This window comes from Pecten maximus, chromosome 6 (assembly GCF_902652985.1).
Source record: "Pecten maximus chromosome 6, xPecMax1.1, whole genome shotgun sequence".
NCBI classification, from domain to species: Eukaryota; Metazoa; Mollusca; class Bivalvia; order Pectinida; family Pectinidae; genus Pecten; species Pecten maximus.
In genome coordinates, this window is record NC_047020.1 from 1,995,467 (window position 1) to 2,016,921 (window position 21,455).

At 41.0% G+C, this 21,455-nt stretch overlaps 1 protein-coding gene across 2 annotated transcripts; it reads left to right on the forward strand.

Annotated features, from left to right (window-relative positions):
* The first annotated feature begins 479 nt into the window (after positions 1-479).
* LOC117328699 (N(4)-(Beta-N-acetylglucosaminyl)-L-asparaginase-like) lies at positions 480-21,049 on the forward strand. 2 transcript variants are annotated; one of them, XM_033886191.1, is made up of 8 exons: positions 480-610; positions 1,077-1,233; positions 1,555-1,667; positions 1,980-2,092; positions 3,012-3,214; positions 8,839-8,946; positions 16,489-16,622; positions 18,320-21,049. In XM_033886191.1, the coding sequence occupies exons 1-8, from the start codon at positions 481-483 to the stop codon at positions 18,412-18,414; spliced, it is 1,053 nt and encodes a 350-aa protein (XP_033742082.1). In that variant the 5' UTR covers position 480; the 3' UTR covers positions 18,415-21,049. The 2 variants fall into 2 exon arrangements, with proteins under 2 accessions (XP_033742082.1, XP_033742083.1); XM_033886192.1 differs by lacking the exon at positions 18,320-21,049 and adding an exon at positions 18,036-18,298.
* The last annotated feature ends 406 nt before the right edge of the window (positions 21,050-21,455 follow it).

Here is a 21,455-nt window from a genome sequence, read left to right on the forward strand (position 1 = left end):
CTCCAGGAAGGGATTGTCTTACTCCATAGGGACTCTATTGCCAAATATCAGCACCCTAGTACAATTATAAAGTGACGTATTAAAACCTTTTAACACTTGCACCAAAAACTTAACGCAGAAATATTAAGTCCAAAAATTTGAAAAATCTGTTTTCCCCCCCAAAAAATATTTTAGTTTAACTCTGGCGGGGATAGTTTAACTCCAGAGGGACTCTATTGCCAATTATCAGCACCCTAAGCCAATTATAAAGTGATGTATTAATACCTTTCAACACTTGCACCAAAAACTTAACGCAGAAATATTCTAAGCCCAAAAATTTAAAAATCTTGTTTTTTCTCAAAGAAATCTTTCAGTCTAACTCCGGCAGGTGATAATTTAACTAAAGAGAGACTCTATTGCCAATGATCAGCACCCTAGTACACTTATCCGGACCGAGTCCGTTTTCTATTTTACCATGTCGTTCAAATAAAGTCACATGACATGAAGATGGCCGCTGCCATGGATGTTTTGCTGTATCTAGTGGTATCCACGCTGTATTTATTTTTTGCGGTGTCTGCGGGTGTACCTATTGTTGTCAACACTTGGCCATTTACCAACGCGACAGTCGGAGGTGAGGCGATATGTATTATTATGTATTATTAAAAGAAGAGCTATATAACGTCACCTTACTAGCTCAGGCTTTGAAAGTTATTGTAGACTAGTATTTTTCTATTTTCTGTTATACCATCTTTGCTTTAGGAATTTTAATAGCCCGTCTATCTGTTGACCTTGGGGGGGGGGGGGGGGGGGGGGGGGGGCAATTGGTAATATGAAGAAGTATATATAGGCTTCACATTTGTTAAGAAAAAATAATTGGTTCCAGATTTTAAATTTTGGAATTTTCCGATTGTGTGTTTACACCGGAAATTTAGTTTTGCCTATAGCAGAAAGCGGTATGTATACCATGTTAAGTAATACAATATCAGGAATTTATTTTTAACATTTGAAAATTCATAATTGATTGAATCATATAATTTAGGATTTTTTGACACTTTGGCTTGACAATCTGATAAAATAGTATTGTATGTTGTTTGAAGCCTGGACTCGTCTGTACAATGAGAAGGGCAGCAGTGTGGATGCTGTTGTAGCTGGTTGTCGTGTGTGTCAGACGCAGCAGTGTGATGGCACAGTTGGCTATGGTGGAGATCCCGATGAAGAAGGGGAGGTCACTCTTGATGCTATGATTATGGATGGGTAAAATTGACAGATTTTATTAGTCAAAATAATTAAGTGTTTAACCATGCATATTTTTGTTAAAAATCAGAAAGAGTTTAAGAAAAAAACTTGTGAAAAGGTGTGTGAAAATTATGTAAAATAATTGTAATAGTTATTATGATATGTGTTGTAAATAGTCAACAGCTAATTTGTAGAACGAATATTCATACCCTGCCTACATTGCTCTGACGACGACCATCTGTCAGAAATTGTCCGTCCGTCGTCCAGAGCTTCGTTATCGCAGCTAGCTAATTTGTACTCCTTACCAACCATGTGTGAATTGTTTTGTTGCATGTTTAGGAAAACAATGGAAGTGGGAGCTGTTGGATGTATACGTCGTATAAAGGATGCTATTGGTGTGGCCAGGGCTGTGATGGACCACACTGGACATTCACTGCTGGTTGGAGAGTTAGGTAATTTTGCCCGAAATTTCATCTATATCATAAACATTGCATTATGGCTAAATGCATGTTTAACTAAACTGCTGTCATGCAAAAATTATATCATGATTGTCTTCCTTCTTGTCCAAGTCAAAATTCATTTGTCTATATATTTGATTACTATGACCGCAGCCGGAGATATTTCCAGGGGAGATTACTGTCATGTTTTTGTTTTGTTTAATAATGTGTTTGCAAATCAAGTTATTGTTGACAGAGTTATCCCCCCTTCAATGTTTGTATTTTCACAGAATGTTAAAATTTAGATTTTTATCTGTTTATCTTTAGCTACAAAGTTTGCTGTGGAAATGGGATTCAAAGAAGAAAACTTGTCTACATCTCGATCAGATAAAATCTACAAGGACTGGAAAAGTTACCATTGTCAACCAAACTTCAGAAAGGTACCAGATGTTGTATATAATATTGGTTTACACACTAGTGTATGGAATCAGTTAGAAAATCATCACTGATTATTGGTTAATGTGAATGTAAAGTCATTGATAATGTATATGTAACTGGTTGGTCAGTGTTGCATAATATTGTCATGATTTTCTCACCTTTTACGTATACCAGGATGTTGCATTGCTTTCGATATATTTTCATTGGCTTTATATCACACTTTTGTCATACTTAGTAGGCTTTTTAGTGAACGTGGCTGTTAATTCTACCGGTCAACTTTATATACTACAAATCACTCGCCTTACAAACACATGAGAAAGAAATTCACTATAAACAATAGTTGAATTTTATTTGGATTTACATTGTGATCTACCGATCAGTGATCTATTATATCGTATATCAACTATACACTATATAATACAAAAAAGTATTAGGTATTTTGTAAAATATGTTTTTATATATAATTTATATATTGAGGTAATGAGTGAAGGATATTTATTACACAAGTGTAGATGTAATGTTTTATCTAATCGATGAGTTTATTGATTTTATGGCGAGTTTCATATGAAACAGGGTTAAAGCATAGAATGCCAACATATGAAATTCAATAAAAAGATAGTTGTTATATGAGATTCATTGTAAGGTTTTTTTTACTTAGTGACCCTTTCACCCGAAATTTCGAAGCTGTTTATTTTTTTACGTGGATGTTAAATTTGACAAAATATCACTTGTACATACCTACATGTGTATACTGTAAAACCTGCTTAGCTTAAGTCTGGTTCAGAAATGTTTTGTAATATTTGAGTTGTAAACATCACATTTTTAAGCGTTTCTAGTAGTATACATACAAATGCACTACATTGTTTATGGTGAATTTGAAAACAAAAAATCAATAAAATCTCTGTAAATTATTTTCCTCAGAGTGTCACACCAGACCCCAAACACAACTGCGGGCCATATTCATCTTTGGGGCTAAAAGAGAGTTACACCAAGGGAGATAATTCACGTAAGAGATACAATGTGCAGAGGAGAAATCACGACACCATAGGAATGGTAGCTATTGATGCTAATGGACATGTTGCCGCGGGAACAACCACAAACGGGCTAGATCATAAAATCCCAGGGTAAGTCATTAGTTATCTACATAATATAAATATTAGTGTTGATCCTTGGGAAATGAGTACATGTATCTATTTTGTAGGTTGTTTCGTGTTATCATCAATAGAAAAAGTTTGTGTATTCAATCTTTCTCCGGGCTCTATCTCCTACACTACTTGTCACTAGACAGTCATACCTGGTATCAGTTCACCTAGGCAAGCTAGTGTATCATTTACCAAAAGTTAGTCCCTTTGATTTTTTATTTTAACAAAAAAAGGACATATTTTATTCCCATGCATGTTAACATTGGAAAGCTGCAAAGGATGGGGCCTTGGGGTGAGTCTTCAATATAATTTATGTCCCCATACAGGGGGAGGGGATGTCTCACTCACGAAACAAATACCATATATCTCAGATATAAACATTCTGCTGTCACGTCCTCAAATATAAAGTCCTCAAATATAAAGCACCGGTAAAGAAATCAAATATTGATTTGACCTATATTTTGACCAAGTTGTTAGGGCTCTACTGTGATCTCTTGGCACATCATTTCACATTTATTAGGGACTGTAGAATTCCTAAATTGTCATGTTATCTATAGATATGTATAATATCTATGTTAACACATTATTCCTGTCTACAGTAAGTAACTGAGCGGTATACAGTTGTTTGAGCTGTCTACGTTAACTGAGCGGTATACAGTTGTCTGTCTCTATTGTTGTAGGAGCTGTCTACCTTAACTGAGGGGTATACAGTTGTTTGTCTCTATTGTTGTTTGAGCTGTCTACAGTAACTGAGCGGTATACAGTTGTCTGTCTCTATTGTTGTAGGAGCTGTCTACATTAACTGAGCGGTATACAGTTGTTTGTCTCTATTGTTGTAGGAGCTGTCTACGTTAACTGAGGGGTATACAGTTGTTTGTCTCTATTGTTGTTTGAGCTGTCTACGTTAACTGAGCGGTATACAGTTGTCTGTCTCTATTGTTGTAGGAGCTGTCTACATTAACTGAGGGGTATACAGTTGTCTGTCTCTATTGTTGTAGGAGCTGTCTACGTTAACTGAGCGGTATACAGTTGTTTGTCTCTACTGTTGTAGGAGCTGTCTACGTTAACTGAGGGGTATACAGTTGTTTGTCTCTATTGTTGTTTGAGCTGTCTACAGTAACTGAGGGGTATACAGTTGTTTGTCTCTATTGTCGTAGGGGCTGTCTACCTTAACTGAGCGGTATACAGTTGTTTGTCTCTATTGTTGTAGGAGCTGTCTACGTTAACTGAGGGGTATACAGTTGTTTGTCTCTATTGTTGTTTGAGCTGTCTACGTTAACTGAGCGGTATACAGTTGTCTGTCTCTATTGTTGTAGGAGCTGTCTACGTTAACTGAGGGGTATACAGTTGTTTGTCTCTATTGTTGTTTGAGCTGTCTACGTTAACTGAGCGGTATACAGTTGTCTGTCTCTATTGTTGTAGGAGCTGTCTACAGTAACTGAGCGGTATACAGTTGTTTGTCTCTATTGTTGTAGGGGCTGTCTACGTTAACTGAGCGGTATACAGTTGTTTGTCTCTATTGTTGTAGGGGCTGTCTACGTTAACTGAGCGGTATACAGTTGTTTGTCTCTATTGTTGTAGGAGCTGTCTACATTAACTGAGCGGTATACAGTTGTCTGTCTCTATTGTTGTAGGAGCTGTCTACGTTAACTGAGCGGTATACAGTTGTTTGTCTCTATTGTTGTAGGGGGCTGTCTACAGTAACTGAGCGGTATACAGTTGTCTGTCTCTATTGTTGTAGGAGCTGTCTACATTAACTGAGCGGTATACAGTTGTTTGTCTCTATTGTTGTAGGAGCTGTCTACGTTAACTGAAGGGTATACCGTTGTTTGTCTCTATTGTTGTAGGGGCTGTCTACATTAACTGAGCGGTATACAGTTGTCTGTCTCTATTGTTGTAGGGGCTGTCTACATTAACTGAGCGGTATACAGTTGTTTGTCTCTATTGTTGTAGGAGCTGTCTACGTTAACTGAGCGGTATACAGTTGTTTGTCTCTATTGTTGTAGGAGCTGTCTACGTTAACTGAGCGGTATACAGTTGTCTGTTTCTATTGTTGTAGGGGCTGTCTACATTAACTGAGCGGTATACAGTTGTTTGTCTCTACTGTTGTAGGGGCTGTCTACGTTAACTGAGGGGTATACAGTTGTCTGTCTCTATTGTTGTAGGAGCTGTCTACCTTAACTGAGGGGTATACAGTTGTTTGTCTCTATTGTTGTAGGAGCTGTCTACGTTAACTGAGGGGTATACAGTTGTTTGTTTCTATTGTTGTAGGAGCTGTCTACAGTAACTGAGCGGTATACCGTTGTCTGTCTCTATTGTTCTAGGAGCTGTCTACGTTAACTGAGGGGTATACAGTTGTCTGTCTCTATTGTTGTAGGAGCTGTCTACATTAACTGAGCGGTATACAGTTGTTTGTCTCTATTGTTGTAGGAGCTGTCTACGTTAACTGAGGGGTATACAGTTGTTTGTCTCTATTGTTGTAGGAGCTGTCTACGTTAACTGAGGGGTATACAGTTGTTTGTCTCTATTGTTGTAGGGGCTGTCTACATTAACTGAGCGGTATACAGTTGTCTGTCTCTATTGTTGTAGGAGCTGTCTACGTTAACTGAGGGGTATACAGTTGTTTGTCTCTACTGTTGTAGGGGCTGTCTACGTTAACTGAGGGGTATACAGTTGTCTGTCTCTATTGTTCTAGGAGCTGTCTACGTTAACTGAGGGGTATACAGTTGTTTGTCTCTATTGTTGTAGGAGCTGTCTACGTTAACTGAGGGGTATACAGTTGTTTGTCTCTATTGTTGTAGGGGCTGTCTACATTAACTGAGCGGTATACAGTTGTCTGTCTCTATTGTTGTAGGAGCTGTCTACGTTAACTGAGGGGTATACAGTTGTTTGTCTCTACTGTTGTAGGGGCTGTCTACGTTAACTGAGGGGTATACAGTTGTCTGTCTCTATTGTTGTAGGAGCTGTCTACATTAACTGAGCGGTATACAGTTGTTTGTCTCTATTGTTGTAGGAGCTGTCTACAGTAACTGAGCGGTATACAGTTGTCTGTCTCTATTGTTGTTTGAGCTGTCTACGTTAACTGAGGGGTATACAGTTGTTTGTCTCTATTGTTGTAGGAGCTGTCTACGTTAACTGAGGGGTATACAGTTGTCTGTCTCTATTGTTGTTTGAGCTGTCTACGTTAACTGAGCGGTATACAGTTGTTTGTCTCTATTGTTGTAGGGGCTGTCTACGTTAACTGAGGGGTATACAGTTGTCTGTCTCTATTGTTGTAGGAGCTGTCTACCTTAACTGAGGGGTATACAGTTGTCTGTCTCTATTGTTGTAGGAGCTGTCTACGTTAACTGAGCGGTATACAGTTTTTTGTCTCTATTGTTGTAGGAGCTGTCTACGTTAACTGAGCGGTATACAGTTGTCTGTCTCTATTGTTCTAGGAGCTGTCTAAGTTAACTGAGCGGTATACAGTTGTCTGTCTCTATTGTTGTAGGAGCTGTCTACATTAACTGAGCGGTATACAGTTGTTTGTCTCTACTGTTGTAGGAGCTGTCTACGTTAACTGAGCGGTATACAGTTGTTTGTCTCTATTGTTGTAGGGGCTGTCTACGTTAACTGAGGGGTATACAGTTGTTTGTCTCTATTGTTGTAGGGGCTGTCTACGTTAACTGAGCGGTATACAGTTGTTTGTCTCTACTGTTGTAGGGGCTGTCTACATTAACTGAGCGGTATACAGTTGTCTGTCTCTATTGTTGTAGGGGCTGTCTACAGTAACTGAGGGGTATACAGTTGTTTGTCTCTACTGTTGTAGGGGCTGTCTACATTAACTGAGCGGTATACAGTTGTTTGTCTCTATTGTTGTAGGAGCTGTCTACAGTAACTGAGGGGTATACAGTTGTTTGTCTCTATTGTTGTAGGGGCTGTCTACAGTAACTGAGGGGTATACAGTTGTTTGTCTCTATTGTCGTAGGGGCTGTCTACAGTAACTGAGCGGTATACAGTTGTTTGTCTCTATTGTTGTAGGGGCTGTCTACAGTAACTGAGGGGTATACAGTTGTTTGTCTCTATTGTTGTAGGGGCTGTCTACGTTAACTGAGCGGTATACAGTTGTTTGTCTCTATTGTCGTAGGGGCTGTCTACAGTAACTGAGGGGTATACAGTTGTTTGTCTCTATTGTTGTAGGAGCTGTCTACGTTAACTGAGGGGTATACAGTTGTTTGTCTCTATTGTTGTAGGGGCTGTCTACATTAACTGAGCGGTATACAGTTGTTTGTCTCTATTGTTGTAGGAGCTGTCTACATTAACTGAGCGGTATACAGTTGTTTGTCTCTATTGTTGTAGGAGCTGTCTACGTTAACTGAGCGGTATACAGTTGTCTGTCTCTATTGTTGTAGGAGCTGTCTACGTTAACTGAGCGGTATACAGTTGTTTGTCTATTGTCGTAGGGGCTGTCTACATTAACTGAGGGGTATACAGTTGTCTGTCTCTATTGTTGTAGGAGCTGTCTACATTAACTGAGGGGTATACAGTTGTTTGTCTCTATTGTTGTAGGAGCTGTCTACATTAACTGAGCGGTATACAGTTGTCTGTCTCTATTGTTGTTTGAGCTGTCTACGTTAACTGAGGGGTATACAGTTGTCTGTCTCTATTGTTGTTTGAGCTGTCTACGTTAACTGAGGGGTATACAGTTGTCTGTCTCTATTGTTCTAGGAGCTGTCTAAGTTAACTGAGCGGTATACAGTTGTCTGTCTCTATTGTTGTAGGGGCTGTCTACGTTAACTGAGGGGTATACAGTTGTCTGTCTCTATTGTTCTAGGAGCTGTCTAAGTTAACTGAGGGGTATACAGTTGTTTGTCTCTATTGTTGTAGGGGCTGTCTACGTTAACTGAGGGGTATACAGTTGTTTGTCTCTATTGTTGTTTGAGCTGTCTACGTTAACTGAGCGGTATACAGTTGTCTGTCTCTATTGTTGTTTGAGCTGTCTACATTAACTGAGCGGTATACAGTTGTCTGTCTCTATTGTTGTAGGAGCTGTCTACCTTAACTGAGGGGTATACAGTTGTTTGTCTCTATTGTTGTAGGAGCTGTCTACGTTAACTGAGGGGTATACAGTTGTCTGTCTCTATTGTTGTAGGAGCTGTCTACGTTAACTGAGGGGTATACAGTTGTTTGTTTCTATTGTTGTAGGAGCTGTCTACATTAACTGAGGGGTATACAGTTGTTTGTTTCTATTGTTGTAGGAGCTGTCTACATTAACTGAGGGGTATACAGTTGTCTGTCTCTATTGTTGTTTGAGCTGTCTTCGTTAACTGAGGGGTATACAGTTGTTTGTCTCTATTGTTGTAGGAGCTGTCTACGTTAACTGAGGGATATACAGTTGTTTGTCTCTATTGTTATAGGAGCTGTCTACGTTAACTGAGCGGTATACAGTTGTTTGTCTATTGTCGTAGGGGCTGTCTACGTTAACTGAGGGGTATACAGTTGTTTGTCTCTATTGTTGTAGGAGCTGTCTACGTTAACTGAGGGGTATACAGTTGTTTGTCTCTATTGTTGTAGGAGCTGTCTACGTTAACTGAGGGGTATACAGTTGTTTGTTTCTATTGTTGTAGGAGAGTGGGAGACTCACCAATCATGGGAGCAGGAGCATACGCTCGGAATGGAGTGGGAGGATCAGCGTCGACGGGAGATGGGGATGTCATGATGAGATTTCTACCGTCGTAAGTACAGAGAGGAGGGCAGAGAGGGAGATGTCATGATGAGATTTCTACCGTCGTAAGTACAGAGAGGAGAGGTGAGAGGGGTATGTCATGATGAGATTTCTACTGTCGTCAGTACAGAGAGGAGGGGTGAGAGGGGGATGTCATGATGAGATTTCTACTGTTGTAAGTACAGAGAGGAGGGGTGAGAGGGGTATGTCATGATGAGATTTCTACCGTCGTAAGTACAGAGAGGAGGGGTGAGAGGGGTGTATGTCATGATGAGATTTCTACCGTCGTAAGTACAGAGAGGAGGGGTGAGAGGGGTATGTCATGATGAGATTTCTACCGTCGTAAGTACAGAGAGGAGGGGTGAGAGGGGTATGTCATGATGAGATTTCTACCGTCGTAAGTACAGAGAGGAGGGGTGAGAGGGAGATGTCATGATAAGATTTCTACCATCGTAAGTACAGAGAGGAGGGGTGAGAGGGGTATGTCATGATGAGGTTACTACCGTCGTAAGTACAGAGAGGAGGGGAGAGAGGGGTATGTCATGATGAGATTTCTACCGTCGTAAGTACAGAGAGGAGGGGTGAGAGGGGTATGTCATGATGAGATTTCTACCGTCGTAAGTACAGAGAGGAGGGGAGAGAGGGGTATGTCATGATGAGATTTCTACTGTCGTAAGTACAGAGAGGAGGGGAGAGAGGGGTATGTCATGATGAGATTTCTACTGTCGTAAGTACAGAGAGGAGGGGTGAGAGGGGGATGTCATGATGAGATTTCTACTGTTGTAAGTACAGAGAGGAGGGGAGAGAGAGAGGTATGTCATGATGAGATTTCTACCGTCGTTAATACAGAGAGGAGGGGTGAGAGGGGTATGTCATGATGAGATTTCTACCGTCGTCAGTACAGAGAGGAGGGGGGAGAGGGGTATGTCATGATGAGATTTCTACCGTCGTAAGTAGAGAGAGGAGGGGTGAGGGGGGTATGTCATGATGAGATTTCTACTGTTGTAAGTACAGAGAGGAGGGGTGAGAGGGGTGTGTCATGATGAGATTTCTACCGTCGTAAGTACAGAGAGGAGGGGTGAGAGGGAGATGTCATGATGAGATTTCTACCGTCGTAAGTACAGAGAGGAGAGGTGAGAGGGGTATGTCATGATGAGATTTCTACTGTCGTCAGTACAGAGAGGAGGGGTGAGAGGGGGATGTCATGATGAGATTTCTACTGTTGTAAGTACAGAGAGGAGGGGTGAGAGGGGTATGTCATGATGAGATTTCTACCGTCGTAAGTACAGAGAGGAGGGGTGAGAGGGGTGTATGTCATGATGAGATTTCTACCGTCGTAAGTACAGAGAGGAGGGGTGAGAGGGGTATGTCATGATGAGATTTCTACCGTCGTAAGTACAGAGAGGAGGGGTGAGAGGGGTATGTCATGATGAGATTTCTACCGTCGTAAGTACAGAGAGGAGGGGTGAGAGGGAGATGTCATGATAAGATTTCTACCATCGTAAGTACAGAGAGGAGGGGTGAGAGGGGTATGTCATGATGAGGTTACTACCGTCGTAAGTACAGAGAGGGAGGGGAGAGAGGGGTATGTCATGATGAGATTTCTACCGTCGTAAGTACAGAGAGGAGGGGTGAGAGGGGTATGTCATGATGAGATTTCTACCGTCGTAAGTACAGAGAGGAGGGGAGAGAGGGGTATGTCATGATGAGATTTCTACTGTCGTAAGTACAGAGAGGAGGGGAGAGAGGGGTATGTCATGATGAGATTTCTACTGTCGTAAGTACAGAGAGGAGGGGTGAGAGGGGGATGTCATGATGAGATTTCTACTGTTGTAAGTACAGAGAGGAGGGGAGAGAGAGAGGTATGTCATGATGAGATTTCTACCGTCGTTAATACAGAGAGGAGGGGTGAGAGGGGTATGTCATGATGAGATTTCTACCGTTGAAGTACAGAGAGGAGGGTGTGAGAGGGGGGTATGTCATGATGAGATTTCTACCGTCGTAAGTACAGAGGAGGAGGGGTGAGAAGGGTATGTCATGATAGAATTTCTACCGTCGTAAGTACAGAGAGGACGGGTGAGAGGGGTATGTCATGATGAGATTTCTACCGTCGTAAGTACAGAGAGGAGGGGTGAGAGGGGGATGTCATGATGAGATTTCTACCGTCGTTAGTACAGAGAGGAGGGGAGAAGGGTATGTCATGATGAGATTTCTACCGTCGTAAGTACAGAGAGGAGGGGTGAGAGGGGGATGTCATGATGAGATTTCTACCGTCGTAAGTACAGAGAGGAGGGGTGAGAGGGGTATGTCATGATGAGGTTTCTACCGTCGTTAGTACAGAGAGGAGGGGAGAGGGGTATGTCATGATGAGATTTCTACCGTCGTAAGTACAGAGAGGAGGGGATAGGGGTATGTCATGATGAGATTTCTACCGTCGTAAGTACAGAGAGGAGGGGTGAGAGGGGTGTGTCATGATGAGATTTCTACCGTCGTAAGTACAGAGAGGAGGGGTGAGAGGGGGATGTCATGATGAGATTTCTACCGTCGTAAGTACAGAGAGGAGGGGTGAGAGGGGTGTGTCATGATGAGATTTCTACCGTCGTAAGTACAGAGAGGAGGGGTGAGAGGGGTATGTCATGATGAGATTTCTACCGTCGTAAGTACAGAGAGGAGGGGTGAGATGGGGATGTCATGATGAGATTTCTACCATCGTAAGTACAGAGAGGAGGGGTGAGAGGGGTATGTCATGATGAGATTTCTACTGTCTTCAGTACAGAGAGGAGGGGTGAGAGGGGAGATGTCATGATGAGATTTCTACTGTTGTAAGTACAGAGAGGAGGGTTGAGAGGGGTATGTCATGATGAGATTTCTACCTGCTGTAAGTACAGAGAGGAGGGTGAGAGGGGTATGTCATGATGAGATTTCTACCGTCGTAAGTACAGAGGAGGAGAGGTGAGGGGTATGTCATGATGAGATTTCTACCGTCGTAAGTACAGAGAGGAGGGGGTGAGGGGTATGTCATGATGAGATTTCTACCGTCGTAAGTACAGAGAGGAGGGAGAGGGGTATGTCATGATGAGGTTACTACCGTCGTAAGTACAGAGAGGAGGGGAGAGAGGGGTATGTCATGATGAGATTTCTACCGTCGTAAGTACAGAGAGGAGGGGTGAGAGGGGTATGTCATGATGAGATTTCTACCGTCGTAAGTACAGAGAGGAGGAGGTTAGAGGGGTATGTCATGATGAGATTTCTACCGTCGTAAGTACAGAGAGGAGGGGTGAGAGGGGTATGTCATGATGAGATTTCTACCGTCGTAAGTACATAGAGGAGGGGTGAGAGGGGTATGTCATGATGAGATTTCTACCATCGTAAGTACAGAGAGGAGGGGTGAGAGGGGTATGTCATGATGAGATTTCTACCGTCGTAAGTACAGAGAGGAGGGGTGAGAGGGAGATGTCATGATGCGATTTCTACCGTCGTAAGTACAGAGAGGAGGGCAGAGAGGGAGATGTCATGATGAGATTTCTACCGTCGTCAGTACAGAGAGGAGAGGTGAGAGGGGTATGTCATGATGAGATTTCTACTGTCGTCAGTACAGAGAGGAGGGGTGAGAGGGGGATGTCATGATGAGATTTCTACTGTTGTAAGTACAGAGAGGAGGGGTGAGAGGGGTATGTCATGATGAGATTTCTACCGTCGTAAGTACAGAGAGGAGGGGTGAGAGGGGTGTATGTCATGATGAGATTTCTACCGTCGTAAGTACAGAGAGGAGGGGTGAGAGGGGTATGTCATGATGAGATTTCTACCGTCGTAAGTACAGAGAGGAGGGGTGAGAGGGGTATGTCATGATGAGATTTCGTACCGTCGTAAGTACAGAGAGGGAGGGTGAGAGGGAGATGTCATGATAAGATTTCTACCATCGTAAGTACAGAGAGGAGGGGTGAGAGGGGTAGGTCATGATGAGATTTCCACCGTCGTAAGTACAGAGAGGAGGGAGAGGGGTATGTCATGAAGTACAGAGAGGAGGGGAGAGAGGGGGATGTCATGATGAGATTTCTAATGTCTTAAGTACAGAGAGGAGGGGTGAGAGGGGTATGTCATGATGAGATTTCTACCGTCGTAAGTACAGAGAGGAGGGGAGAGAGGGGTATGTCATGATGAGATTTCTACTGTCGTAAGTACAGAGAGGAGGGAGAGGGGTATGTCATGATGAGATTTCTAATGTCATAAGTACAGAGAGGACGGGTGAGAGGGGGATGTCATGATGAGATTTCTACTGTTGTAAGTACAGAGAGGAGGGGAGAGAGAGAGGTATGTCATGATGAGATTTCTACCGTCGTTAATACAGAGAGGAGGGGTGAGAGGGGTATGTCATGATGAGATTTCTACCGTCGTCAGTACAGAGAGGAGGGGGGAGAGGGGTATGTCATGATGAGATTTCTACCGTCGTAAGTAGAGAGAGGAGGGGTGAGGGGGGTATGTCATGATGAGATTTCTACTGTTGTAAGTACAGAGAGGAGGGGTGAGAGGGGTGTGTCATGATGAGATTTCTACCGTCGTAAGTACAGAGAGGAGGGGTGAGAGGGAGATGTCATGATGAGATTTCTACCGTCGTAAGTACAGAGAGGAGGGGATATGGGTATGTCATGATGAGATTTCTACCGTCGTAAGTACAGAGAGGAGGGGTGAGAGGGGTGTGTCATGATGAGATTTCTACCGTCGTAAGTACAGAGAGGAGGGGTGAGAGGGGGGATGTCATGATGAGATTTCTACCGTCGTAAGTACAGAGAGGAGGGGTGAGAGGGGTGTGTCATGATGAGATTTCTACCGTCGTAAGTACAGAGAGGAGGGGTGAGAGGGGTATGTCATGATGAGATTTCTACCGTCGTAAGTACAGAGAGGAGGGGTGAGATGGGGATGTCATGATGAGATTTCTACCATCGTAAGTACAGAGAGGAGGGGTGAGAGGGGTATGTCATGATGAGATTTCTACTGTCTTCAGTACAGAGAGGAGGGGTGAGAGGGAGATGTCATGATGAGATTTCTACTGTTGTAAGTACAGAGAGGAGGGTTGAGAGGGGTATGTCATGATGAGATTTCTACCGTCGTAAGTACAGAGAGGAGAGGTGAGGGGTATGTCGTGATGAGATTTCTACCGTCGTAAGTACAGAGAGGAGGGGTGTGAGGGGTATGTCATGATGAGATTTCTACCGTCGTAAGTACAGAGAGGAGGGGAGAGGGGTATGTCATGATGAGGTTACTACCGTCGTAAGTACAGAGAGGAGGGGAGAGAGGGGTATGTCATGATGAGATTTCTACCGTCGTAAGTACAGAGAGGAGGGGTGAGAGGGGTATGTCATGATGAGATTTCTACTGTCGTAAGTACAGAGAGGAGAGGTTAGAGGGGTATGTCATGATGAGATTTCTACTGTTGTAAGTACAGAGAGGAGGGGTGAGAGGGGTATGTCATGATGAGATTTCTACCGTCGTAAGTACATAGAGGAGGGGAGAGAGGGGTATGTCATGATGAGATTTCTACCATCGTAAGTACAGAGAGGAGGGGTGAGAGGGGTATGTCATGATGAGATTTCTACCGTCGTAAGTACAGAGAGGAGGGGTGAGAGGGAGATGTCATGATGAGATTTCTACTGTTGTAAGTACAGAGAGGAGGGGAGAGAGGGGGATGTCATGATGAGATTTCTACCGTCGTAAGTACAGAGAGGAGGGGTGAGAGGGGTATGTCATGATGAGATTTCTACCATCGTAAGTACAGAGAGGAGGGGGGGGGGGGGGGGGGAGAGGGAGATGTCATGATGAGATTTCGACCGTCGTAAGTACTGAGAGGAGGGGTGAGAGGGGTATGTCATGATGAGATTTCTACTGTCGTAAGTACAGAGAGGAGGGGTGGGGGGGGGGATGTCATGATGAGATTTCACGTCGTAGTGAGAGGAGGGGAGAGGGTCAATGTCATGATGAGATTTCGTCACCGTCGTAAGTACAGAGAGGAGGGGTGAGAGGGGTATGTCATGATGAGATTTCTACGGTCGTAAGTACAGAGAGGAGGGGGGGGGGGGGGGAGAGGGTAATGTCATGATGAGATTTCTAACCGTCGTAAGTACAGAGAGGGGGGTGAGGAGGGGTATGTCATGATGAGATTCGACCGTCGTAATACAGAGAGATGAGGGGGTATGTCATGATGAGATTTCTACCGTCGTAAGTACAGAGAGGAGGGGGAGGGGTATGTCATGATGAGATTTTACCGTCGTAAGTACAGATAGGAGGGTGAGAGGGTATGTCATGATGAGATTTCTACCGTCGTAAGTACAGAGAGGAGGGGTGAGAGGGGTATGTCATGATGAGATTTCTACCGTCGTAAGTACAGAGAGGAGGGGTGAGAGGGGTATGTCATGATGAGATTTCTACCGTCGTAAGTACAGAGAGGAGGGGTGAGAGGGGGATGTCATGATGAGATTTCTACCGTCGTAAGTACAGAGAGGAGGGGTGAGAGGGGTATGTCATGATGAGATTTCTACTGTCGTAAGTACAGAGAGGAGGGGTGAGAGGGGTATGTCATGATGAGATTTCTACCGTCGTAAGTACAGAGAGGAGGGGAGAGGGGTATGTCATGATGAGATTTCTACCGTCGTAAGTACAGAGAGGAGGGGGGAGGGGGGGTATGTCATGATGAAGATTTCTACCGTCGTAAGTACAGAGAGGAGGGGTGAGAGGGGTATGTCATGATGAGATTTCTACCGTCGTAAGTACAGAGAGGAGGGGTGAGAGGGAGATGTCATGATGAGATTTCTACCGTCGTAAGTACATGTAGGGACTCTTGAATTTGAGGACGAATTCTATACTTGAGGGGGATTATGTTACCCTGGTAAATACATTTTATATATGTACTAAAATGTAGTGGAAATATACTGCTCGGCTAGAGGGATCTTCTGTTTAGCTCAATCGGTTGAGCGTAAGACTAGTAGGTCCAGGGTTCCGTTGTGGAGGCAGTGATTTAAATTTAATTAATCATGCAGTGTTACATGTGTGAAAGGTTTGATTGCATGAATAAGAATGTTGCATGCTTTTCATTCCATACCAAGCACGTATCGTTCAATTACCTGCTCCATATTTATTCTAGTAATGCAATCATACAGACCACACAGAAATATAATGTAGTATGATGTATATAATACTCATGACAGGCCTGGAAAGTCAAGTATTTGTATAATTATGTTAAATATATTCACACCACACAAATGTAACATACGTTGCATGTGACTATTACGTTAAGGTACCAAACATCCCGTCAATGTGTTGTGTATTATATGTTGTTTCTACAATCTCAGTGTTGTGTTAAATCATATCCTAAGAAGCTATATCAAAATGAAAGAAACAGATGTTATTTTGGAAGAATGATAAAAATAATGATAAAATATTCTTTCCCCCATCCATCAATCACTCCCAATCATGTGTATGTTGGTTCAACTGTAATTTTTGTGTACGTGACAGATTCTCTGTTTGTATGTTTAAACTCTAGATTTTCTTTACATGACAGATTCAATGCCGTCAACCTGATGTCGATGGGCGTAGATCCAAACACAGCTGCGGAGAAAGCTCTGATTCCTATTAAAGAGTTCTACCCAACGTTTAGTGGGGCTGTAATAACTGTTAACAATGCAGGCATTGTTGGTGAGTTCTGAAGCACGAGTGAAATATATCAATATTCAATCGTACAAGTGAAATACATATGTACATGTAATATTCAACCATCCAATTTTCTTTTTATTGCATTTTAATGCTAAAAAACAAAATTAAAAACATAGAAAAATTAATAGTGTCAAAAAGTGTCGGAATCAGTAACAAGATTTATGACGCCATCTCTTTGTGACATAACTCCACGTCAACTTGACGGCGCCATTTGGAAAGGACTGATCAGCACAATTTAAGCGTTTTCTGCTGTAATAAGAACACATGAGAATGAAAAGCTAACGTCAATTGAGTATTTTATGAAAAATATATTCTGAATATTTCAGAAATGCAGCAAAATAACTTATTTATCTATCTTTACTTTGATTGGAAACAAAGGTTCGCTCTGATTGTCAAAAACAAAAAAACATATTTTCACTGCAAATCTTATATTTTCACTGCAAAATCTTATATTTTCACTGCTTGTTGCTGCAGTGAAAATATAAGCTTTATCAGTTGATAAGTTTCTTTATTTCCCTTGCAAAAATGCAATAAAATAAATTCTTTAATATGAGTTGGTATACTGATTTATAGGGGAAGCATGGCTGTTCAAGTTTAGCACCCGAGTTACACAAACGAGGGTGTTATAAATGGGTTTGTTTGTCGTTAAACACTATCATGGATATATACATCTTCACTATAGCCAAGGCTTCTGATTATGTTACACTCCATGAACCCTTGACAGATATAGTCGTCAGTTCTGGCTCTCTAGCAGTGAATGTTTCCCCAAAGATTGTACGTCTCTGTATTTAGGTAAAATGCCATGACATAGTCGACAAGGTAGCTCTGTACTGGGCGCCGCAATTTTTGTTTACTGCGAAACTAAGCCTGAATGTAAAATGTGATTTGACTGGGTGTCCTGGGATTCCAAGGCGTGACGTTTAAACATAACTATATCTGCCAAGGGTTCGTGGAGTGTAACGTAATCAGAAACCTTGACTAGCGAAGATGGGAGGTATAAGGCTAGCAGTAGAACAATTTCTGTAAGGTTTCTAAGTGATGAAGTATACATACACTGCTGTGGAGCTTATTATGACAAATAAGTATCATTATATAACTATTGTGATCATTGATTCTCTATTGATATGACCTTTGATATTCTCTTTTTTTCTCCCCTTTAGGAACTGCGTGTCACGGATTTGATATTACTTTTTTTTCTCCCCTTAAGGAGCTGCATGTCACGGATTTGATATTCCCCTTTTTTTTCTCCCCTTTAGGAGCTGCATGTCACGGATTTGATATTACTTTTTTTCTCCCCTTTAGGAGCTGCATGTCACGGATTTGATATCCCCTTTTTTTCTCCCCTTTAGGAGCTGCATGTCACGGATTTGATATTACTTTTTTTCTCCCCTTTAGGAGCTGCGTGTCACGGATTTGATATTACTTTTTTTCTCGCCTTTAGGAGCTGCGTGTCACAGATTTGATATTACTTTTTTTTCTCGCCTTTAGGAGCTGCGTGTCACGGATTTAATATTCCCCATTTTTTCTCGCCTTTAGGAGCTGCGTGTCACAGATTTAATATTCCCCTTTTTTTCTCGCCTTTAGGAGCTGCGTGCCACAGATTTAATATTCCCCTTTTTTTCTCCCCTTTAGGAGCTGCGTGTCACGGATTTGATATCCCCTTTTTTTCTCCCCTTTAGGAGCTGCGTGTCACGGATTTGCTGTTTTCCAGTTTTCTGTAGTGGACATAGCATCACAAGGAGTCCATATCCATTACAAGAACTGTTCCAACTGAATGGCTTTCTGATTAACTTCCATTAAAGTTCTGAACTGTTGAACTATAATGAAATATTTGAACGAAGCTATAACTGGAATTGTATATGATGTAAACATGATACATTTTCTGTGAGTTTTAGCTTGTGAACAACATGTTATTGTCACGTACAACACTCAAAGATTCTGTGATATAGTTATGGTGATTGTCTTTATTCAGTGGGCAGGGTAAGGGGAGCTCAGCATAATAGGAGGTACATGCATAATAAACACAACATTCCCTTATACAAATGTAGTAGGAGTGGGAAAATGCACGGCCAGATCATACAACTTACAAAACATTCCATAGGCCTATGCACACATGCACACACATGTAAAATACCCAACTTCCACACAACAAACACAACACAACATTCCCTTGTACAACATTCACATCATAACATTCCCACATACAACATCTCATCTAATGACTTTCCGTATATATTAATATATTGTAAAACTCTAATAACATAACACAACCTTCTCTCATACAACATTCACAACACAACATTCCCTCATACAACATTCGCTTCTAATCCTTCAACCAGACAAATATCTTTAAGTGCATTATAGTCTGGGAGGTAGCATTATGTATTTATTTTGTATATTTACTTTTAAATATTTTCTTTGTCAAACATTTTTGGGGTGTGTTGAAAAACCGCAAGGGTGCAGATGATGTACAAATTCCAATTAATCATTTTAATGGTCTGTGAAAGAAGTAAACTCATAAAATGTTCATTTATAGAAAATTTGTTACCTCTGTATGCGTCTTCTGTCAAATGATGTTTGACTATGAAGAAGAATATGGATATTTCTATGTCCACTTTTGAATGTTATCTATTTTTTTTTATAAAACACACATGTTACGGTGTATGTTTTTTTATCTTCACTGACCTATACGTAGGTGCCTTCGTCAGTTATGGGGTTTAACCATGCTTACAAACTCTCTAGATCTATTTACACAGTAAACGTTCCTAATTGTTGTGATGTTTAGGGTCCATAGGATATATAGGTAAATATTACAGGAGACTGGAGTCAGTAATATGACATATGTAAACAACAACCGTCCAGTGTGTTTTGTACAGATCTGTTAGTTTACATTAATTACTTTGTAAATAATTCCAGTGTGATTTCGTGTGTGGTTACAGCTGTTATGAGGTGTGATAGTTTACCTTTGGTTATTGGAATGGTCGATTTTTAAGTTGATTTTGAAAGTTATATCTAATCCCTGTGGTGAGTATGTCTGCCGATGTTTGATAAATCAATGATGATCGACGGGCGGTTGTCCGTAGACGTACCTTTGTTTATAGATCGTATCGATGGCATGATATATAGCAACGTTAAAGATTCATCTGAGACAAAGATGATGTGATAGGACAACTGTTAATAAACATGTCCAGAAATGTTTAAATGACTTTTAAAATATTTTCTATTTCATATATATTGATATATTGTAAAACTCTAATAAAATCTAATGTCTTTCTTGTTCTAAAGAAATAGTCTAATACTGTATTAAAAATTAACTATGCTGGATGTCCATGGATATTTTTCATTGAATTTTTAATTTAGTTAATATGCTATAGTGACATTAGATTAATTGACTATCATGTATGAACATTATTATAATGTCATTCTAGGTTACTAATCTCTTTAAGATTCTTTGTTTGGGTCTGATGTCATTGTCTTTTGTTTGGATGAGATGTCATTGTCTTTTGTTTGGATGAGATGACATTGTCTTTTGTTTGGATGAGATGTCATTGTCTTTTGTTTGGAGGAGATGACATTGTCTTTTGTTTGGATGAGATGACATTGTCTTTTGTTTGGAGGAGATGGCATTGTCTTTTATTTGGATCTGATGACATTGTCTTTTGTTAAGATCTGATGACATAGTCTTTCGTTTGGATGTGATGACATTGTCTTTTGTTTGGATCTGATGACATTGTCTTTTGTTTGGGTCTGATGACATTGTCTTTTGTTTGGATGAGATGACATTGTTTTTTGTTTGGATGAGATGACATTGTCTTTTGTTTGGATGTGATGACATTGTCTTTTGTTTGGATGTGATGACATTGTCTTTTGTTTGGGTCTGATGTCATTGTCTTTTGTTTGGATGAGATGTCATTGTCTTTTATTTGGATCTGATGACATTGTCTTTTGTTTGGATGAGATGACATTACATTGTCTTTTGTTTGGATGAGATGACATTGTCTTTTGTTTGGATGTGATGTCATTGTCTTTTGTTTGGATGAGATGACACTGTCTTTTGTTTGGATGAGACGTCATTGTCTTTTGTTTGGATGAGATGTCATTGTCTTTTGTTTGGATGAGATGACATTGTCTTTTGTTTGGATGAGATGTCATTGTGTTTTGTTTGGATGAGATGACATTGTCTTTTGTTTGGATCTCATGACATTGTCTTTTGTTTAGATCTGATAACATTGTCTTTTGTTTGGATGTGATGTCATTGTCTTTTTTTTGATGTGCAGACCAAACCTTCTTGTACATACATGTATATAATGTTGATGTGTGACTTTTCTCTAGGTTAGATGTGTAGACAATATCAATCATGATGGAAATGTTGAATCATTATTTTTTTACAATAAATTATTTTTTTCTAGTGTTTGTCTTTTCTCTTACTGAAATAGCTTCATTATGTAGGTGTCACTACTGGCGTTTAAGTGGAAATAAAACTTAATGTAAATTGGTAAGAAAGACTTTTTAGTGAGAAATGTAGGAGATATGGGTATAACACACAGTGGTGTAATGGATCTGAATACTAAACCATTGTAAGCTTTGATGACCAGAACATCCATGACAGAACTAAAGATACACAGGTTCGTTTTACATGATTTCTGAACAAACAAAACCAGAATGATTGATGTTTAACGGACATGTGGCTAAGGCCTCTATGTACATTTCAAATTGTATGTTGTTGAAGACTCGCACAAAAAGAAATACAGGTAAATTCAAATGAAGCTGAAACAAGGTTTAATGGTGATATTAAATCTTGGAAAAAAAAGAAAA